Below are 22448 nucleotides of genomic sequence, written 5' to 3'. Positions count from 1 at the left end.
TGCATAATTACCTGTTTATTAAAGTGTTACCTAGGTTGCATACTAACCAGATTTTGACATGTAGACCGACATCTTCCACCTTGGCATTCATAGCATCCTGCTACTCATTTAAATAAGGGGGAGATATATTTTTTAAAAGACTTAGCAAATGGAGACTTTTTCAAATAATAATAATTAAAAAAAAGGTTTTGTTTCCATTTTAAGAATAATACATTAAAAGTGTGCAATTTGAATTAGAAAATATTAACAGCATTTTTCCTTTATGTGATAAGCATAATGTGACTGGTAGATTGAACTTAGTGCTAATAAAGACTTGGTGATCTACGTAATTGGTATCAACAGATGGGATACGCACCTGAGGCACCCTGATAAAAAAGACTCCCTTGGCACAAGCCAGCACATTGGGTCACAGAAAACCAACAAGCTGGTGCAATTTAAAACTCGCTACTTTGTTTCATATATCCCCTGTTCCCATGGATATAATTCTTTAAAATTCTTCTACAGCAGACTATCAAGCTCTTGTATGAGCTGTTCAATTTACTGGCAGCTAGCTTTGTTTCCAGGAGTTAGGTAATCAATGAATTTTACCCAGGTGCTTTAGTGAGAGCATTGCATTAAATATCTGTACGGCACTTAGTGTCACCCACACTGCTGGATTTTGTTAGTATTGGCCAACAGTTGTTATCTTGCATGTCTCACACTGATTACTAAGCAGCAAAAATTAATCTTTCTTTGTGTTTACTTGTTCTCTGTCCCTTGAAGTTCGCACAGGTAACTGAACTATGACTTAGCTTCTTCTAGCAAGTCCCTATCAAAGGTTTTGTAATGCTTCTTCCACCGCTCTACCAGCAAGTGTAAATTTTGACTGACGAATGAATGTTAATATAGCACTACAGCATGGCTTGTTGCCTTTTCCACCAGGGCTGGTTTTCAAGCAGATCAATCAGGTGTTAAACAGCAGATACTGACATGCAAACTGCATGTCTTTGTATATGAAGTACATTCATTTGTGCGTCGCTGACTTTTGAACACTCCTCATGGGTCAGATTCACCAATTCCCTCTGCTTGCTGCAGCAGACAGAGGAACCTGATCTAGGATGTTTTATGCAAGTACTTCAAAGCATATCTTAATGACTGTAAAAGGTTACTCTTGAAAATAAAGCAGCTTTAGATTTAATAAGCCCCATGTAGCCTTTCTCCTTCTTTTGTATATACCTAATTGTAAAGCAGATAAACTGTTTCTTTTTTCACACTGTGTATTGCTGCTTATGGAGACATCAAGTCAAGTTTCAGGCAGGAGGAGTTTTTACCTATGAGTTATAAACTTCTGGAAATAAATATTTACAATGGAAGTGTTTACACAGTCTTCACTACAGCAGCCTAAACCTGCCACTGTAATAACCCCTTTCATTGTCTTCTCTTTTCTGCAAAATACGTGTCTTTCTTCCACACACTACTGTATATGTTGTGTGAACATTTTAATAAGGGTTTTCAGAAAAAAAAATACATTTTCTTTCCAACTGAAAGTTCTTTTCAGGCATCTGAAGTGAAAGTATTGCTTTGAATAATACTACTCTTAACTTCCTTGGCATGTTTTTTGTTTTTATGTAGCAGAAAGTTGTCAGAACTACAGCAGTGTGGAAGTCCCACACTTATCTTTACAGAGAAACTTTTGCTGCCATGGTTTTAGCCTCCAGATGGAAATTAACATTTGAAATCATTGCAGAGGGAATTGAAAAACAGCAGAGCAAGACAGTCTTGCACATTTTTTAGCTTTATACATGTTGTCCTTTTTGCACGATAAAGGGTAGTCAGCCTGATTTCCTGGTGTATGTGGGGAGATTGAATTCTATCCACCTGTGTTAATCTTGGAAATTCAACTGTGTTTGATACTGTTCTTTACTTCCTAATCATCAAGACATTAGAAAGGTGATTGAAGCCATTTGTCTCCAGTGAAGGAGATAAACCTGTGCTTAAGCACTATGTTGGATAGGCAAGACCTTCTGAAACATGTCTTTAACCTATTCAGCAGCAGTGATGACGAATGGCAAAAATGACTTTTTTTCTCACATGTAAATACATACAGGAATAACATACTCTTTACATTTGGAAGTGATATCCCCAGATTATATGGTGAAGCCACATGGCAAATTCACCAAAGCTCTCTTCATTACCATTTCCCACCAAACATTGATGATAGCATTCCCTACTTTTAAACAGCTTTCAGAAACTGTCTCAGAATAATCCAGATATTTTTATTATTATTATTCCTACCAAAGCGTAAAAAAATTGACCCAACATTCAAGAGGGACAAACATTCAGTTCTATGCTGGCTACATATTTAAAAGTTGGTGCTTTACTAGTGTTGAGAAAAAATTCACACAGTGCATAGTAAAAACTGGTAACTATCAAGAAGTCAGCACTTGTAAACAGTTACCACACTGCGGTACCTGAGAGTACCAGGATTTCACTCTGCCTTTACTTATCATTGGGAATTTTAGTGATAACTCTGTGAGCACAGTTGCCCATTCAACATTTTCATGATTTCCCTATTTTTCTGTCTTTGTCTTAATCAGCTCTGTGGCAGTTTTGCCCGTATAGGGAATGAAATGCCCTTGTTGCTCTGCATTCGATGTAGAAGGCTGTAAATGCAGAGCTAGCATAGATAAGATAGGATAGGAAGGGGATTAGGATATGGTGCAGTGTGTCACTTCTCCAACTCTTCGTGTGTAGATGGACTGGAACAGGAGCATCACTGGGAAGTTGCTGAGGGATCCACTACTAGACAGAGCCACATATATTCTTCACACATGGGGGCTACATTTTGCATAAAATCCATCCCTGCCTTTGATAAACATTTGTAAATGTATTGAAACTATGAACAAGCTGTGAAAATGATACTGAATAATTGTTTAATATTTATTTGTTAATATAAATTTCCTCATCCCATGCAGGCTGTTTTTTCACTGGCTTCCTAATGAGGCTTATGAAACATTTTGAAAAATGATGATTTTTCTGTAGTCCATTGTCAAAGCCACAGAGAAAGAAAAAGCAATCCTTCTATTCTCTCCCTCACAGAGAAAGAGCGGTAGGAAATCAGACACACAGGTCTTCAGAGCATTTATAGATCTCTGTCTCAAAGACAAGGTATTGGTTAGATTCCTCTGTTGTGAAGTCAGTCTAGAATAGTTATGACAGACTTTTGCTTATCAGAATTACCTAGCAAGAGAAATGAGAAACTACACTTAGTGGACAAAACAGTGAATCATTTAGGCAAAAGGAAATGCCTCAAGGCTGTATTGCATAAAACAGATGATTTTGTGAAGAGTGAAATATTTGTCCTAATTTTTAAAACACAACTATGAAATATGTGCTGCAAAGAAGTAACTTAGGATCTTCCGGAAACTCAAGAGTTGAGGAAGCTGTCCTTGTGAGCCAGAGACACTTTTAAAAAAGAACATTCTCAAGATGCCATTTCTTGGTATATTTGTTGCTCAGACTCCTAATTACTGAGGCCAGGCACTTGTCCAAGGAAGATTTATGCAACATCAACCTTTGCAAATGTACATCACATGTCTGTATTTTGGGGGGAAGCAAATTATGAAAAGCTGATTTTTTATTGTAGGGTTTCCATCCTTGATAAAGAGTCAGCTGTAAATTGGACTTGATGGAGAAGGCACATGGGCGCTCTTGATGGAGTACTGCTAACATGCCTGTCAATCACAGTGATGCCTAATGCTAAGGCAGAAGAAGGAGCAGAGAAATGGAGGTTGTCAGGGTAATCAGAGAGTCAAAGCACCTTTTTTTCTGTCAAGTCTCGTTTCCAGCCAGTCTTCAGCAGCCTGGAGGAAGCTTGGTAGCAGGTGTGAGAAGGCTTTTGGTCTTCTGATATTCCTGCAAAACAAGGATGCAGCACATTTACAGACAGAGTATATTTCAGAAACAAATGTGTCCAGAAACAAATAAGGCAGCTTACTTTTGTCTCTTCACCATATCCAAATCTTTAAAACCTGTCATCTTTTCTCTATTCTACATCCTTCTGTGGCAATTGAAATCTCTCCACAGTGATATAGCCACCAGTGCACATAACAGTCTGGATAATTTTGAAGCACTGCCTTGGAAAAAAAGATACAGGCTTGTTGGATTAGTTTCTTGCCTTATGCATCTGTATTTTGCCATGCAGTTGCATGTTCAGGTGTGGACTTTGTGGAGATTCCCTCTGCTGCTACTAAATCTTGTTCTGTTGCAAGTAGGCTCATTTTACTGTTTTTCTACAAAGCACATATCCAGTCCACATGTTAGAATGGCTTTCCTTGTTTACAGTATACATCAAATACTGTGATCCCCCCATAAAATATAACCAAAAATAGAATAAAAACGATAATGTTGCCCTTTCCTACTTGAAGAGGTGGAAATAACCAGTGTGCTCCCAAAAACAGCAATAGACAACAGTGCTGAAAGTATTTGTTGTCCTGCAGATTTCATTTTTACTGTATTTATCCTGAAGTTAGAGGGAAAATTATCCAATACACATATATTTGTTAATGTTCTTCACACGTATCTTTATCAATTTGCTTGATTCTGAATATTTCTCAACTTTTGAAATATATTAATAAATGCTAGGCTGACAGAGGAAGAAATTAATATAACCAAAGTTCTCAAGACTTAAATAGAAAAATACATTGTGTGTGATATATCTCACTCATGAGGCACCTGTGAGGATAATGAATTATGACAAATCTGGATTCGCTAGCATTTTTACTTATGCTTTAATGTAGACTGAATTATCTTATTTTTTCTTCTGGCTAAAGTGTTCATCCTAATGCATTTAAATTTCCAGTACAAGTTTAAAAAATACAGCTTCTGAATATCTTACTCACAAGTATGGGCAGCATTCCTTCACAGTAAGGTCCTTGGGGAAAGATACAAATAGCCAGAATGAACTCATATTTTTGAACAGAAGAATAGTGATGATTTTATTACATCCTGATGCTTATGATTGACTCAACACAAAAATGGAACGAAGAAATGGAAAAGACTGATTAGGTTCTTTTTCCCATTCCCCAAGGAACCTTCTATGAAGGGGATAAAATGATCTTAAAATTCTCATCCATCGTCAAAATTGATTCTGCATTACAAGTTAGTATGAAGGTCCTACTCCAACAAATCAATTACCTGAAATTTTCAAGATGGAAATGTTACAGGCAGCATGTTATCTACAACATAAATTCCATATCTGGTTGTCTTCCCAAGCTCAGATGGGCCATTTAGTATGAGTGATTAATAGGTATTCATTTTTCTATGTTACAAATTACCCTTATTGAGAAAAATACACAAATAAGAAACTAAAACAGCTTTCTTATCAGAAAACCAATGTTTTCTTCAGCAAAACTGAAGCTTTCTGTTGGACTGCTTTGGCAAAGACAGAGTTCCAAGTCAACTGATCAAAGTCCACTGATCAGAGCTTTGACCTCAGATGGAGAGGCAAAATCTTATGTTTCTATTGTATCTGATTCAGTTTGGACTTGTATCTCAGCTTCCCAGAGGACTCCCCTACTGTTCTCCCCCTTTTGTTCTCCTGAGGTGCTTGACTTTGTTAAACAGTTAAATGTCTGTAGGGCATAGAGAGAAAGAGAGCACGCGGGCAAGTTAGACTAACTCTGTTGCTCTGTAGCTAGCGCATTCTGCTGGCATGAACAAGACTGAGGCCTGTTGTTATAGTTTTAGTTATTCAAAGTGTTCCTGTTTCATAAGAAGAAAAAGCTGAAAAACATTCTCTGCAAGCCATTGCCTAGCAGTGCTCCTGGAAAGCACTTATTTGAGCTACGCAATGTAGAGATTCAAGAGCCCAGACTGACTCAAGTATCCCACATAACCCTCACCAGGGTTATCCCACATAACCTCTAAGAGTGCTATGTGGTCTTTTCCTATTTATTGTCGTGCAGAATTTGGGCTGGATTTGTCCATATTGAGAAAAATATTAACGAGAGGGACAAACCATTTAATATCCCTGCTCTACAGGACATGTGTTACCTGAAAGGAAGAGTTCTTCAATTGTACTAGACGAACTACATTAAAAAGGAGTTAAATTTTCTCTCAGTTCATATCAGAAAAAGCAGCTTTCTTGAATGACCTAATGACACACAGGTGGCCGGTAGTGCTATATACACAGCTTTTATGCCTTTTGCGTTCAGTTCTGCCTAATCTTGGACTAACCTTGGAAAAGGCTGGACCATTTCTGTTGCTGGCATTTCCTCTGTTCCCAGTGTGCAGTGCTTCTGCGAGTAGTTAAAAGGTGTTATGGGAATGTGCTATTTATTCTTTGGAAAATCATATGACATTTTCGTTTTATTTTGTTGATACAGAACAAACTGAGCTAGTATTGGAAATTTAGCCGTGGAGAAATGTCAATCAATAAGTGTGTAACACTTTATTGGTTGGAAAGTTAGCTGGTAGCATTAGCGGTAGTGTTATAAAAATGTCTTAAATAGCACCTGCCAAGACTGCACAAATAAAGTCTGGTCTTGGATTTAACAGTATATTTAAGTGCAGCTATGGCTTGTTTCCGAACATGGTGGAAATACAAATGTGGAGCAGGGACAGTTAACATTATTCAGAAATGGCTAGGGAACTGGCATATCGTGACTGCCGCATATTGTACCAAGCCTGTTCAGTTCATTGTAACCCTACCTTGCTTCCTGTTGTCTCTCCAGGTATGGTTAGACTGTGCCTCAGAGAGTCCTGGGCACTTTTTGTATATTCATGTGCATTTAGTATGTAACACAGCTCCTATTACAGTGGAGCTCCACTCCCTGCCTGGGATTTCTAGATAGTACCATAACGCAGACAAAATAGTGCATAGAGACGAGTGATATTCCAGCCTAGTTTGTTCTGTATCAATAACTAAAAGAAAATGTTGTATGATATTCCAGAGAATAAATAGCACATTCCCATAAAACCTTTGACTACTTGCAGAAGCACTACAGAATGGGATCAGAGGAAATGCCAACAAGGGAAATGATTCAACTCTACCCAATTTTATATATATCTGTATATTTATATTAATATGTTTGTATATTTATATATAAATACTTATAAAATATTTATTTTCAACTTCATTATCTAGTTTTGTGAATTAAGCAATTTTAAAGAAAAGATCTCTAGAATAATCAGCTTTGTCCTTATTCAAAGGATATATTTTTCTAAGCATCTTTATATGAAATTATTTGGGAGCTTAGAATAGGGTTTTTAATATAAGCTAGCAGTGAAACTTGCATATATTTCATAAAACAATAGCACTGTGGGTCATCACTACCATACATTGTAAAGGCCACATTACAGGCCAGATGATTTTATTGTCTCTTTCTGTCTGGAAAGAGATGGAGGATATAGAGAACAGTCTCCTCCTTTTCTTCTTCTTGTGGAAGATCTAGTGCTGACTCCTTCCATAAATACAGGAGGAGGTGGTGTAGAAGTCCAGCCAATGCATTGGTCAGTCTCGTGGGAGCTATAGATAAAATTTCTGCATGCACCTCAGTCACTTAGTAGTCTAAGGCTCATTGAAAGCTAATGCGACTTGAAAGCACTTTGAAAGTTTCATTTTGTGAAAGCCAATTTTCACATATACTGATGTGCAGTCAGCAGTGCTTGCTGACTGGCTAGCTTGGAGCAGGTAAGATTTAGTTTGTGCTTGAAAATCAGCCAGTTATTATTCACTCTGCTGTCCTTGGCTGATATTGAGAGGAGGCTGTGTTTTTCCTTAATGAAGGATATAGCAGAAAGCATTTATGCTTCCTGTAGCTGCATCAGCCAGGATTTATCCCAGTAAAGCATTTCAACTTGCTTTATAAGCAGTGTTTTCCTGAAATGTCAAGCTAACAAGATTCAGTCAGATCTGTTTCTTATCGGCAATCCATCTAAGGTTAGAAATCACGAAAAACCCATTTTAAATTCATAGCTCAGTCCTGATTAACCCACTTGAGTGTAGCTGAGGTGACCTACTGTGGAATAGTGTTCCTGCATAGTCTTCTATTTTTGCATTGTAAGGTAGTACCCTAGCAAGGGCCAAAAAAAAAAATTGGAGGGCTAACTATGCCTCAAATATAGATTATGCAAGTGTTTAATGTGGCTAGTATGTTCTTAAGCCTGGTTTAAAACTAGTATTATTTTTTATTCATGAATTATATCATAATGTTCTGGTAGAATGGTCATCTACAAAATGGGGTTCTTTCTTGTCTCAGTGTGAGTTAATTACAGCCTCTGCAAACAACTGGCACCTCTCTGCTCCATCTCTGAATCTAGTTCCTTGGAGGAATCAGTTAAAATAAGGTTTAAAACTGAGGGGTTTTTTTTTTTTTCCTTACCTGACATAAGACTAGCCATTGCCTCAGGCTTCCTTGCTTGGGCTGCCATACTTAATGTGTACCAACTTTGTGGAAAGCTCATCAGCAGCTTTGTTTATTTGTGTTTTCCTAAGGCAAGTGAGACTTCCAGGAAAGCTTTATCAGGAAGGTCAGCATAGCTGTATAATTACAGTACAGCCCTGGTTAAGATTACATAATTATTAATATGCTTAAGGCTAAAATTAGAATGTGCATTTCATATACCATCACAGTCTGTATCAACAGTATAAATCAAATGAAATAAAAGTCATAAAAGCAAGAATGTGTTTCTTCAGCTCATTATAGGGTTTTGTTTAATTTCATTTAGATTCTTTAGTGCACAAAATGTTTGCGGCTGGGATGTACAGTAGCAACAAATAACAGTTAATAGTGAAGTATGGCAGCTAGAAACCAGCAATTAATAAATAACACTGAAGCATTTATGACCAAGCTCTGCCAGTAATAATGACTATTGCCTTTTGGTATGATAATTCTTACAGTGACAGGCCTATATGAGACTTCAGCGAAAGTGAATAGGTGTGTTGCGTTGGGGTATGTTACCCTCTCTGCTGTCTTAGTTTGTCCTCAGACTTGTGAGGACTTTAATTAAAGCATTAGAAGCATCCAGATTGTATGACCCGATTCTATTTCATTATTGTTTTGTTGACACCTTAAGATATAAAAGACTGATCTGTATGCATTTAGATAACTATTGATGAGTGGTGGGCCCTTGTGCTTTAGTGATATCTCAATCATGGTATTATCTCAGACTTTAAAATTATTCACAGTATGGAGATAAGCATACATGTTGTCCCTATAAAAATATATTCTTGTATAAGCCTTTAAAAAGAATTAAACTCAATTTAAGTGGACATTTTATGGTAGAAAAGTATCCAAATCTACTTTGAGAGGAATTATTGCAGAAAGACTGCATGATCATTGCCCAAGTTTTTAAAGTTTTGAGAAGGGAGCTTTGTTCTAAACTTACCCCCATGTAGGCACTAAAACCTTCAGAATTCTCGGAAGGATACATGACATTTAAATACATACTAGCGGATATGTTTAACAGGGATATAGTAAAGACTGGTCTTGACAAATCAGATTATGAGCAACTGATCAGATTGAAACAAAACATCTTCCCTTCAGAAACTAGCTCGTTTTGGGAGGACGCAGATGAGGCTGTGTACAGCTGTACTGCTGTATAGCAGTGGCTATACCATTATAAAATAAATAGTGAGCTAGCACTTTATCGTGGTAGCTGATGTGATTGTTTTGGCTAAATCAGCACAAGCAAGTTCTATCAGTTTTCTTTATAGTATGCTGTCTATTTTAAATTGACTTAAAAGAAAAAGTGAAACCTAATTTTACACTCTTTAGTCTACACTTAGTCATACAAATAAGTGTTGAGGTTTTTAGAGCTGCTGACTACTTGAGAACTTCCATTGAGATAAATGGGAGGCTCACTGAACTGAACACTCACGAAAACCTGATCACTTAACGATATACTTGTAATTCCCGCAGATAAAATTTTGGCCATGGTGCCTCACTGAGTAGGGCAAAAATGTATTTCAGTTCAGAGAGATCTTGCCTTGCCTGCAGTCAGTGAATTTTATAGCTTAAAATAATGTTTAATTGCAGTTTTCTACAAAAAAGAGCAAATAACACATACTTCTGGATAATCAGATCACTGGACTGGCAGAACGTTAGTAACCCCGTAATTTTGTTTCCTGCTGTGGAATTCTCCATAAGTTATCCTGCTAACAGTTAGTTTGTTGCATCTAAAGGATTAATTAGGGAAAGGAGCACTCTTGAACTTAAAAATCTGATAGCTTGTACTCTCTTCTCCCGGTAATTATTTTTGGTTTATTTATCTTTGGTTTTACACTTTCGCACGTATTTTGAATGATTTTTGCTACATGATGGGCACTTTTTGACAGTGCATTTGCAAAAGGAATGCTTGCTCTTCACCTTCTTAGCCATGCAACCATATCGCTTAATAAGAAAAATTTTACAGTATATCAAGTTCATTTTTAAGGGACCATATGTGATAAAGAATAAGAGCTAAAATGCAGCACCCTCTATGGAGGCGTATTAGCTAGTTGTCCCCAAGTGCCCAAGCTCTAGGCAGTCGCAGTGCTTGTAGCAAGTTTTTCTTCAGTAAAAGGGGAACACAGTTCTCATTGCTCCTGGAAACTACTGTAGCCGGTAGGTGAGGGGACTGTTTTATAACCACCTCTTCATACTGGTTAGAAGCTAGTACTGGATGGAAGGAGGTTTGTTGTATTATTTTCAAGATAGAACTTATTCTGCTGCTGAAGATTTAAGTCTTGCATCCTCTCAATCCACTGCCTCTGTCAACATGTGCCAATGCTACTCCTGTCCATGCACTATCCTTGGGGAGCCTTTGGAGCTTCAAGGTATCTATTCATTTTCTGCACATTTCTGTTTCTAGTATCTATCATTTAATTTCATCTCAGGTAGACCAAATATTTTGTCTTCCAGAAGAAGATTTTAGAAGCTCTTTGTTCGTTGTTTAAGCTGTTTTCTTTTCTAGAAGATGAAAAATTACTCATAGATTTACAATCCCCAGTCTGAATAGATGCTAGGGACATTTCAGGATTCAGGTTTTACTTGTTTCATTGTGTGTTTGCTTTCTTTCCTAGATCTGTACACTTTTTCCTATATTCTAGGTTAGTTCATCACTTTCAAATGGTTTCCATACCTCAGTAGATATACCAGTTGTTAAAGCTGGATCTTACAATAGCAAGCAGAAATGGAGGATCTAGAAAGCTCTGTGTACACAAACAGCTTCTTAAAGTTTTAAGCCATTTTTAAAAGCTGTGTAATTTTCCATTTCCTAATATGTTTGTATTTCCAGAGCAGCAGCTGACAACCTCTTGTAAATACAACTAATGGTTGTGATATATTCAGCTGATCTTTTTTTTTGAGTTTCTTCAATAATGCATTTAATTAGCTTGGGGTTTGGGGGGTTGAGGGTTTTTTTTTCTTATTTTCCTCTGCTTTGCACCTTCTGGTTGCAATATGCTGTTGATTTTTTTTCACAGCAGAAACCTTTGATACCAACTACTATATTGTGTAACTACTGGGGTATGCCACAGGCTTACTGGTAAGCAGTGCAGTATCTTCTCTTCAGACCTTTTCCTCCTGCAAGGGGGCAGCTGCTGAGAATAACCTTTTTGCCTGTTGTGCTTACATCTGTTAACTTGATTCCTAAAACAATTATAGGCTCTTTCTCTCCCTACCATGAGTCTCTGGAATCAAACTGTTCAGCTCTTCATGACAATAAATCCTCCAACCCTACCTAGCCTCTAATGCTTTTCAATTCTGGCTGGAGACAAGTGACAGAGTAATAATTTATTCATATGTCAGAAAATAATTTGAAAAATGTCAAGAAGAAAAGAAAAATGAGGTAGAAAAGAATTACTTTATGAGACTTTAAGGTGGGGTTTGGGTTGTTTTTTACCTTTCAATGTCCTGAATGTGAAAGAAGTTTAGAGACAAGCTGTAAGAACTGAATAGGAAAAACAAGAAGATGCTTTAAAATAGTCAAGGAGAACAGAAAATACTGTCAAGCACTTCTAATTATCCTTATCTTACCTTTTGGCTAGTAAGATTGAGAAGAGCATACTCAACACTTTAGAATAGGACATTTCTTCTAGAAGAACATTTGGAATCAAGCTTGAAAGACTTCTGGGAGCTCAACTCCTTCTCTGGCCTATTACTTTTTCTCAAGATTCCTTTTTGTCAACATTTATTATCTTTTTTTCTTTATAAAGAAAGACAAATTGAAAATCTTTAGGAAGGAAGAAGCAGTGTTTAGAATCTCTCCTCTGTTGTGATTTGTGATTTCAGGATCTGAAACGTAGGAATCTTGAAACCACAATACAAATTATGCTGACTGGGGAAATAAATTCAGGAAAAATTTGTTGCAGGTTATCCCGGAACTGTCAAAAAGAACTGAATGTTACAAAATAGGGCCCAATCATCTCATATCTCAAGTGAATCTGTAGGAAAGAAAACTGTCTGAAATGCGTAAAGAAACTTGCTACATTGCCACTTCAGTTTCTCAAGGGTTCTGCTTTTCTGGAAGGAGAAGAAAGCAGGGCTGTGTAGACAGAGGATCTTTTCTCATGTTTCCTGCAGCTTTACCAAAATCATATTCAGATGAACAGTCTTGAAACATCACATAATCCTATGGTGACAGCATACAGTGGAGCCATTTAGATTTTCTCCATGAAACTGAGTTGTAAATCAGGATTCTTGATGCAACAATGTTGTTATTTTTTGTTCTTAATCAAGCTTAAATAATGTTGGTATGTCTCATGAACTTGCAGGCTCCCTTCAGGGCATTACTCTGGAAAATTGTCTCTCTGTAATCCTATCATTAGTTACATTATTTCAAAGGTGATGGGAGTGGTAATTTTGCTGGCTATTTGAGATTGGAGAGGAAGGAAGGCGCTATACAGAGATACTATTATCCTACAGCAAGTAAAATAGTCTTTCCTTTTACCAGTAGGAGAGGTTGATCCAAGACCTTTCTAATGCTTTGTTGTGACTTTAATTGCTCGAAAAGCTATATTGATTCTTATGTTAATAAAAACACAAGTAAACTAAACACTCAATATAATGTCCATTAATTGTCTTACCGTAACATCCAGAAATGCACCTGGACAAATTCTGTGTAACATATCCAGGACACTTATGTAAAAGCGAAATACTTACTGTAAGTTTCCAGGTGGTGGAGTGATTTAAATCTGTCGTACTTCAGAATGAAATCTCTCAAAAATGTCAGCTGTTTTGTGCTTTACATTTAAAAAATGGTCTCCAGCTTTGGAATCGCACATGGAATCTTCTGTGAGACCTCTTGACATTTCTTGTGTTCTTACAGTCATAGCTATATATTGTTTTAAATGGCTTTTTCTCCTGTCACCAACACAAGTAAAAGAAAAGTTTACTGACTTCAGGGAAATCAGTGAAACTAACTCTGTATGCAGCATTTTTAAAAGCAGAGAAAGAAAGTAAGGGAGAGGATAGGCAACTTCTTAAAATGATCTATGCACATAATATTATGCCTTGAAATTGCTGAGAATCAAAGTAGATTTTGAAAACACAGATAGAAATTTTAAACCATGACTGCCTTTTTTCTTAAACTTGAGTTCTAAGTTACATCATAATTGGGATATTACTGGCCTAGCAAGTTGGGTTTGACTTGCCTGTAACACAGATATTACATCACTCACAAAGAGCTTGACTTTCAGAGTGAAAATTTTATTTTCAAAAGCTCATTATATTTGAAATGATATTGAAAATTATATTTTCAAGAGCTCAAAGTACCAGAACTTGTTTATCAGTTGGACACTGCCCTAGTTTGTTACTATAAGGTTTTGTAATGCTTTAAGAGTGTTGGGTTCTTCACTAGATGAGAATTTAGGCCAATACATTTATCCATTTGTCCTCCAGTTAATTGATTTATGGCATTCCTCTAGGTAAGCAACTAATTGCTTACTGCAGTGTGGCACTTCAGTAATGGATTCACTGTGGATGTCGAGTTTATAGTAATTAGTAGTATTTTACATTTGTTCATTCTTTTTGGCTCAGTGATTTTAAACCAGTGGTTGAAAATTGGGGCGGCACACTGAACATCACAAGGTATGTGATGACAGACAGGCAGGGTAGAAATAGTCAGGACCCAGCATATATGAAAGTGATTTGATTATTTGCAACGTTTTACACTTCTGTCATTATATTTCCTGTGCTACTGTGGCCCATGTTCCCAGTTTTAGCACGATGCTAGAGGAAACCATGTATTTTTGGCTAAAAAGTGCACAGATTGTTCAGGGTCATTCTTCTCAGGACGTTGTGCAGAGGACTTTGTTGTCATGTCATGCCAGGGTACTTTACCACTTTCCCCACTATTTTGCAATATGATAGACTGCAGCAAAAAACTATAACTTCTGTTTCACTTCAGGAAGAACAATTTAGGAGTTGGGGTAATTTGATGGATAGTATATACTAAGAAAAATATCAGAAACCAGGAAAGACCACGTAATCCATTGAGGCTCATTTCATTCCAAATACACCTTCCCTGGGTTATCATCCAATTGTTACGAGAAAAAGTAATGTTATCCATTTTTTATAATTTCACTTCTGGGTATTAGGGAGATAAATACCTAAATGTTGGAGAACTAACTTTCTTTCAGAGCACTATTTCAGGGGGAAGATACTTAAATGCAAATATGTGGGATGACAAGAAAAGAAATTGACCCTAAATGAAAAATATCTTGATAGTGGTATGAATATATGTGTATAGACACTGTTTCTTGAAGTTCCCCAGAGACAAGCTTCCAATCCTGAGGCTTTCAGAAAGTAACCTTTCCTTTGATTTATTGTTTCAGGACCAATGCAGGAGACAATATATGACTTTTGGAGGATGGTATGGCATGAAAACACAGCCAGCATCATCATGGTTACTAATCTCGTAGAAGTGGGAAGGGTAAGTGATTTTTATACTTATAGAGATTAAAGACTTCCAAGGTGTTTGCTTTTGGAAATTAAATAGCAGATCAACAATATATACTGAGTATAGCACATAAAATATTTATGACTGCCTCTGCTAAGAGGTTCATTATCAATTATTTTTAAACATGCCTTGAATGTTTGGCTTTGATAACATCAGCACAATGCAAAAAGTAACTGATAAAGCTTCATTCTGTACAGCACAGCCCCCAAAGACAGCCAAAGAGGGAAAGTGCCATATCTTTGTATATATGTTAGTCATAGCATTTCTATTAAGGGAAACCAGGGAATTGTTACAGGACAGTGTACATGATCATCTTTTGGAGTTTCTTTTTTGGAGTGATTCTGGAATAAATTTCTGAAAAAAATTGGTTAAACTATAAAATTGCACCTTCCTCATGGTATGTTAGTCTAAATAACCTTTTTGTTTGCTTTTTCCTTCCTGTAAGCCTTCTGGCCTAAAACAGAAAAAAAAAAAGCTTCACCCTTTTGTACACTGAATTTGTTGACTAGGAGGTCTTCTTCAGGAGCTGAGTAGTAAAGGAAAGCTTCAGTTATCTGATTGATACTTTTCTTTCTTTGCTTGGTAACTTCTCAAGTCATTGTGGCTAATTTTGCTTTCAGCAAGTATTGAATGGAACCATTTTCTTTCTTTGTCACAGCAGTCAATAACTGAGTCTTTTAATTTACAGCTTTGTGTATGCACTGGTGTCTTAGATCTCATCTGGAATGTTTTTCAGGAAAATTCCTTTGGGCTCTGGGCATCTAGCTCCCAGCTGAAATGAAAAAAATACTGCTTTTATTGTAACTGCTGCAACTATTGTAAATCAAAGTGTTGAAATAAGAAGTCAAGCGCATGTATCTTGGTGTGAGCCATATGATTCTGAGATGTGTTTTTAATTTTATGCTGGTGGAGTGGCTGGTATCCCTCTGCCCTGTGACATTTACATCAGGAGAGAGATCACTGTTTATGTGATGTGAGTCAGAGTATCAGATCTTGTCTCCTTTCTAACAAGTTCGCTTTTACAGTGTCATTTTATTCTTCTTTATGTCTGTGGTCAATTGTTAATATAAATCCTAACATTTAGATATCTGTGTGCCCAAGCATGCCAACAGATCAGATGCCAGTGTTATTCTTAAAAAGGTAGGATTTGTGACTGCAATTAACACTTGCGACAGGAACATATGTACAACTAATTGCAGAGACAAGGAAAGACCGTGGAGGCCGCTTTAAAAATCCAGTCCCCTGAGTGAAGAGGAGGGTGGAAATAGTTGGGTGGTCACACACCAATCCAAAATGGATGTATTTGTAAGAATAGGAAACTCTTCAGGAATCTGCTTCCTTAAAGCTTTATACAAATTCATAAGTACCCAAGCACACAACTTAAAAAAGGGATGTTTTCAGCGGATGGTTAAACGAGGCTTAGAACAAAAATAGCGTACTACATGAAGCCACTTACTGTTTTCCTAAAGTCAGTATTTGACAGTATCAGTTAGAGTGAGCTGTCAGGTATCACCCAGGGGAGACAGCAGTCTCGGTGCCAGTGGTGCAGCCGCAGCTCATGGCAATCTCTGCTTGCACAGCACATCCCCCCAGCAGCCAGCAGCGGTTTGTGCCACGGTGCAGGTTTCCTCAGGGTGCAGGAGTCCCAGCGGGACACAGACCTGCAGCTTCATTGTTTCTGACAGTGGTAGAAACAACTATGTTCTCACTCCGTCTGGAGGCCAACATAGCTGTGGTACCAGAGGAGAAATTAAAATGAGCTTTTAATGGAAGTGAGACTGAATGAGCCACAGAGCAAGGCAGTCACTCCTCTGTTGGTGCTTCTGTCCCACTCTCAGAGCTGGAACCATCAGCGCCGAGGAGGCGTATTGCAAACACACCATCTGGCCCACAACCCCTAACGCAAGCTCTGTGCCACCTTGATTAGTAATGATTTTAATGGGCCTTTTGGTAGCACTCCTGCAGGGCAAACCTTGTAACCTTCCTGACCTTGAGCTTTTCTATTTCAACTGCTATTGCTAGTATAACATTTGCAGGATTTTATCTTTGGTTGTTTTTTTTTTTTTTTAACTCTCTTGCCCACCGTATGTCAAGGAGCCAGGAAAATTCCTTTACATTTTCAGAAAAGAGGAATATCTATTTAACATGTTTGCCACACAACGTATGTCCTTCATGAATTAATCATTGAGGGGGCGTATGTGTATTTGTTTACTAGGACTGGCTGGATAGTCATTAAATCAGTGCTAGGAACTTGCTTTTTGCCCTGGAGCATTATGCATCAGGACTGTTTTAATTGCGGACAGAGGAAGCAGCACGAGGCTGTCCCTAATGCAAGCACCTGCTGCAAATGACTCAGTCCCTGCATTACCCTCCAGCAGGGTCTGGGTACATCTGCCAATATCTGTCATTATCTGAGGCATACTTGTCAAAACCATGCATCCCTTTAAGCTCTCGTGTGTTCCAGCAAGGGACCCTTGTCAGTGTTCCTGGCACCTGCAGACTGCTGTGCACCTGGTATTTAAATGGCACAGAAATGTGTTTTGATTGTTTTCTCTCTTTAATGAACCCACCTGAGGGACATTTAGCTCTTTATCTAGTAGCCTGTTACCCATCACTCACATTTGCACTGTTTGTGCAGAAATTCAGAACTCACTTGTGCTGTTATACTAATCAATCTGCCAAAAGTCTTATCACAAAATCTGCAGGGCTCCCTAAGGAGACTTTTGTACTGGTAATTTAAGCTAATGATTTCTAAACATATTTAGTCAGTTTTATGAAGACCTCATTAGAATGTGACTGTTTATTGAAAATCTAAATGAGGTCCCACAGTCATTTAGAAAAATCATTGCTGAGTTGCATGAACAGTTCTTTGATAACAAATGGTGAATTGATTTTTACTTACCATTGGCCTAGGTTGACCTAAGAACTTTTACAAAATACTAAGCAAATAAGCTCCCTTGATGCACAGGGATAAAAAGTCTCTGTCCTCCTCGTGCTGGGGTAAACAACTTTCCACTCAGAATGAAATTTGCAAAAAGGGGGTGACAAGTAATTAAAGATACAATACATATAAAGCTTAGTGCAAGAATCAGAATTTTCCAAAGTATGGACTAAAGAGTAAAAAGCAAAACCAGGATTCATAGAAATATACTATTGTGATAATGGGCAATTTCAAAATAGTGTATTTTGGATTATATTTATTTTGGATTATATTAATGCAAGAGATCTCCATGTTCATATTTATAAATGACAGAGCAACTGAAGATAGTAGTTTAATTTCAGACAACATCTTTTCCTGAGAGGATTAGCATAACAGAGTGCAATGTTCTAGAAGAAACCACACTTTTTATCACACCAGTGGAGGGGTGATCAGAAAACAGGAACAAGAAATTTCTTGCTCACTCCAAGAGACTGCTGTTATAGCTAGATCCTCCAGCTGAAAGCGATGGAAACAGATTTGAGGTCTTTATGTACTGGCCAAAGTCTCAGGCTGCTTCTTGAAATATTTCGGTGTTTGCACACATTGAAAATTTCTTTCCTCCTTAAAAATGTATACCAGGAAGATTGAGAGTATATTTAGTTGTGCCATCCAGCTGTCACCTCCATCTTTGCTCTTGTTGGGCTGGTACTGATCCTTAGCCAGCAGAATCAAACTTGTCATGTCACATCATTTGTCATTAGATTCTGTCAGTAGTCACTTCCTCTCCCACTCCTTGTTTTTGCTTGAGGCAGGAGGAATTTAGTAGTATCTGATTAATAAATGGTAAAATGCACTGATAAAATTCAGTGGACGTGGTTGATATATAAATGCACTGCTAGGATACATGATTGTCTATTGTGCTTTTAATATAACAAAGTATTTACAAAAAAAAAACAGGAGATATAATTATAAAAAATAAAACCTGATGCCACGAGCATAATAATTACAGTAATTAGAGTTCCGCAATTATTATCGAGAATTAGAAAACAGCCAGTGCTAATAGTGCTAATGAGCACACAAAAGACCCTTTGTTTGAAAGGAGGCAAGTTTGACTATGGCAGAATAGCTGTGACACAACAGGAGAACGCAGGCCAGCCACACAGTGGTAAATAGCCCCTACTCCTGCACGCGCACCTTAGTGCTGCTAAAGCTGCCTCTCACTGCCCTCTTGTCTCCCAAGAGAGATGCTCTCCCGATTGCCATCTCACGCTCCTCCTGGGTGACTTCTCCCTGCCAGGGGCCGGCGCGGCTGCTCAGTGCAAGACGTGCTTGGGCCACTGCGGCATGGGGAAGGCAGGGTGGCAGAAGAGCGACCGGAAGCACGAGAGGCATCCTTCTGCGCTGGCGTTCACTGAACAGCCAGAGCAAAGCTGCACGTGTGCAGGGAAAAACGAAAGAAGGCATGAAGTTGGTGGCTTAGCTTTTCCTGTGCTGGTTTTACTGGACCTGCGGTTGATATGTTACATACATGGTGCTGTCATCTGCTTTGCCCCAAACATACTGATGGCTTTGATCTTTCAGGCTTAGAAAAGCATGGGGATCTACATGACAGTGGGAAGATCTGTACAGAGGTAAAGCGTAGCAGCTGACAGAAAGGAAACCTCTCCTCACAGTTGACTACCTAAAAAAGTCCTCTGTCATAAGACAAAACCCATCAGAAAAGAGTTGTTCTTCTGAGAGAGGAATCTGTGCGGGGCGAGCCCAAGCAGTCGCAGGTACAGGCACTTGGGCCTTGGGTGCTCCACATGTGCCGCCTTGGTTAGCGTTCCAGGGACATTTATAAAGCAGATAGAAATCTGTTTCCTTAAAAAGCAAAACCCAGAACTCTTCCTGTTGAACCAGATCTTCTTCAGACCCACCTGCTGATCTGTTATAGAGAGGCATTAGACATCCAAGAAAAACTGCCAAATAAAGCCCAATCCAAAGACTTCATATTGAAAATGTATTAAAAGAACCAGATGAAAACTTCACAGGAAATTCCAGTGGCATAACAACTACCTCTATATGAAATTTCCAATGGACTTACCACCTATTTTTAGAATAAAGCAGATTTTTTTTGATGAAAACCTATTATGAAGCTCACATTTTACAAGTTTTGAGAATCTTCTGTGCAGAAAGACCCCTCTAATAAATGAAGGTAAATTCAGGTTGTATTTAAGATTCAGTTCACCCATTACAGAGATATTGCAGAGGTGAAACAGAACAACTCTTTAACAAGTCTCACAAACAGCACATTTGTATTTAGTATAAATGGAAGAACGCTCTATCTAACTGAAACTGCCTCCAAATGTAATGAGCCAAATTACCTACATTGGAATTAGTTCAGGATATTGGCATTAGTGCTCCTTAGGAGATATGCCAAAGAGTTTGTAAGCACACTGGTGACAAGGATTTTATTTTAACTTTTCCTCTGAAAGAAAGAAACAACATTTTAGAGACAAGAGAGAAAAAACTTGCTGCATTAAACCTTTCTCTACCTCTCGGTAATTCTAATCTGGGCTTCTGAAACCTATAAATAGTGTCCTTCCCCATCTAGAGAGAATTTTATTCTTAATTGCATTTACACAGCAAGCCTTGGAACTATGCTTATGTTACGTACGTGGTATGTGATGTTCTGTTGTTTTGTTTTACTTTTGGTTTCAGTATAATTCGGGTATGTCTTGTTCGTTACAGTATTTTTACAGAGTATCAACAACAAAAAAAGAAAAAATTCGGTAATGTAGAACTATCATTAATCTTGCAAGTCAGTGAACGATGGCATTCTTTTAGTAGTCAAAACAGATTTTAGCTTTCTAAACTTCTAACCAGAAATAACAAGTTGGCCTTATTCCATTATGTGTAGCAAGGGAGGAATCCTTAGGGGAAAAAATTGGCTGTTGTTCTTCAGGAAAGAGAAGGAAGGATTCTTTGTAATCATTTAATAGAGATGTCTACGGATTAGCAATATTCACACCATTGAACAGGACATCAACCTGCATGCCCTTAGCACTGTCCTGTGTAACTCAAAGCAGATGCGCTTTCATCTCTCAGTGTTTTGTTGCATTCTCTTACTTCCAGTAAATATGATGTTTCAGAGAACATTAATCAATTGAGATGAATATCTTAATACTCACTAAGCCAGTTGAGATAATTCACTTTGAGGAGTAAATAAGAGAGGTTTAAGGATACACAAATACCTGGATACCCATGTTGGGCTGGCTGCTACAATGCTGCCAAGATGCTGAATGCAAGTGAAAGCACAGTTTGCAAAGACAGCCTCAAGTTCCTCTTGGAAATGCCTAGACTGATGAAATGGCTTCACCGCTGCAGGTCTGCTCTCCTCAGCAGTCTAGGGTACTTAATCTCTGCATCCCTCTGTGAAGGAAGAAGGATCCTGGAGGCACTGGTACAGTAGGGCAACGTGTAGAGCTCTCTAGCCCAGCATCAGCTGAGCGGGTTTTGGTGCCAGAATTTGGCTAGCTGACCCGGCAGTGCTCTGGAGCTGAGCTGATGGCAGGATTTTGCTCTTGGAACAAAAGCAAGTTTCCATGTGCCTGCTGTTCTACTCTGTGCAGGCGCATCAGTCCCGTCAGAGCTCAGGATCTGAGCAATATGCCCATGATTTCACGGTCATGCAAGGGATTAAGGCAGCCTTTGAGAAGCTTCAGCTAATCCCATAGCCATCATACCAGTCACCTTCTTGGCATGGGACCCCCCTTCTCAATGACAGTGCTCTGTGCTCAGCCTTCCCTCCCCACCAGGACTTTACTAAAGTGAACTGATTTACAGTCTTTTTGAATAACCAGTGCCCAAACATAAGTAATAAAATAGAGGCAATCCAAATTCTTCTGTTGTACTCACAATGGAGGCAGGAACACTACGACAGCTTTAGCTTGGGTCACCTAAAGCAATCCTCCTATAATTTCATTTTATGGCCAAAATATGCCTGCAGAGGCCACATCATGGATTTGGCCTATCAGCTTAATTTTATCAGTTGGTGGTATGACAGCAGTATATGTGATTCTTCAAAGGGATCACACTGATTCCCTCAAGTGAAAAGCAGATAGCATATTGCTACTACCAGACATGTCCAGAAAACCAACTGTTCTGGGCAGAAGTTGAATCAGAGGGCAGCCTAGGCTTGCACTTCTGGATTGACCTTGCTACTTCAAGGGAACATAGGGCAGCAGGAGATGGAGCAGATATCAGCTCTGAGTCATCACTGGAAGAAATTAGACTAAGCTAATAAAATTCACAGAGATCTCTCCCAGTATGGGAGCAGTGAACAACAGAAAGACTGCTGGTTGCCTTTATACATATCCATTCATCTGATGGTGCCAAACAGTATCTTATATGTTGTATTTCTCAATATTCTTCTGTGCCCCTTTTAGAAAAGTGTAAAATGAGGTATAGATCAATTAACTGACTTGTTCAAAGGCAAAGAAAGAGAGAGTAACTTGTGAAAAAGGAAGACTGGATTTTATCTTCTGTCAAAGACTGCTTTAATAACTAATGCAATGTTCTTAATCACAATATATTTTTTGTTTCGGAAGTATTTAAATAAAAG

General features: G+C 38.2%; 1 protein-coding gene across 1 annotated transcript in view; it reads left to right on the top strand.

Moving 5' to 3' along the window:
• The window catches only part of LOC112972607 (receptor-type tyrosine-protein phosphatase mu), a gene marked incomplete at its 5' end in the record, with an annotated part of 60437 nt that overhangs the window by 12136 nt on the left and 25853 nt on the right, over window positions 1-22448 (top strand). The window contains one exon of the mRNA XM_026079334.1: window positions 14798-14895. Within this exon, the coding sequence (XP_025935119.1) occupies window positions 14798-14895 (98 nt within the window). The remainder of the gene's footprint in view (window positions 1-14797; window positions 14896-22448) is intronic.

Source organism: Apteryx rowi, unplaced genomic scaffold (assembly GCF_003343035.1).
Source record: "Apteryx rowi isolate R43461 unplaced genomic scaffold, aptRow1 scaffold_1146, whole genome shotgun sequence".
Lineage (NCBI taxonomy): Eukaryota > Metazoa > Chordata > Aves > Apterygiformes > Apterygidae > Apteryx > Apteryx rowi.
This window is presented reverse-complemented; position numbering and strand designations above follow the sequence as displayed.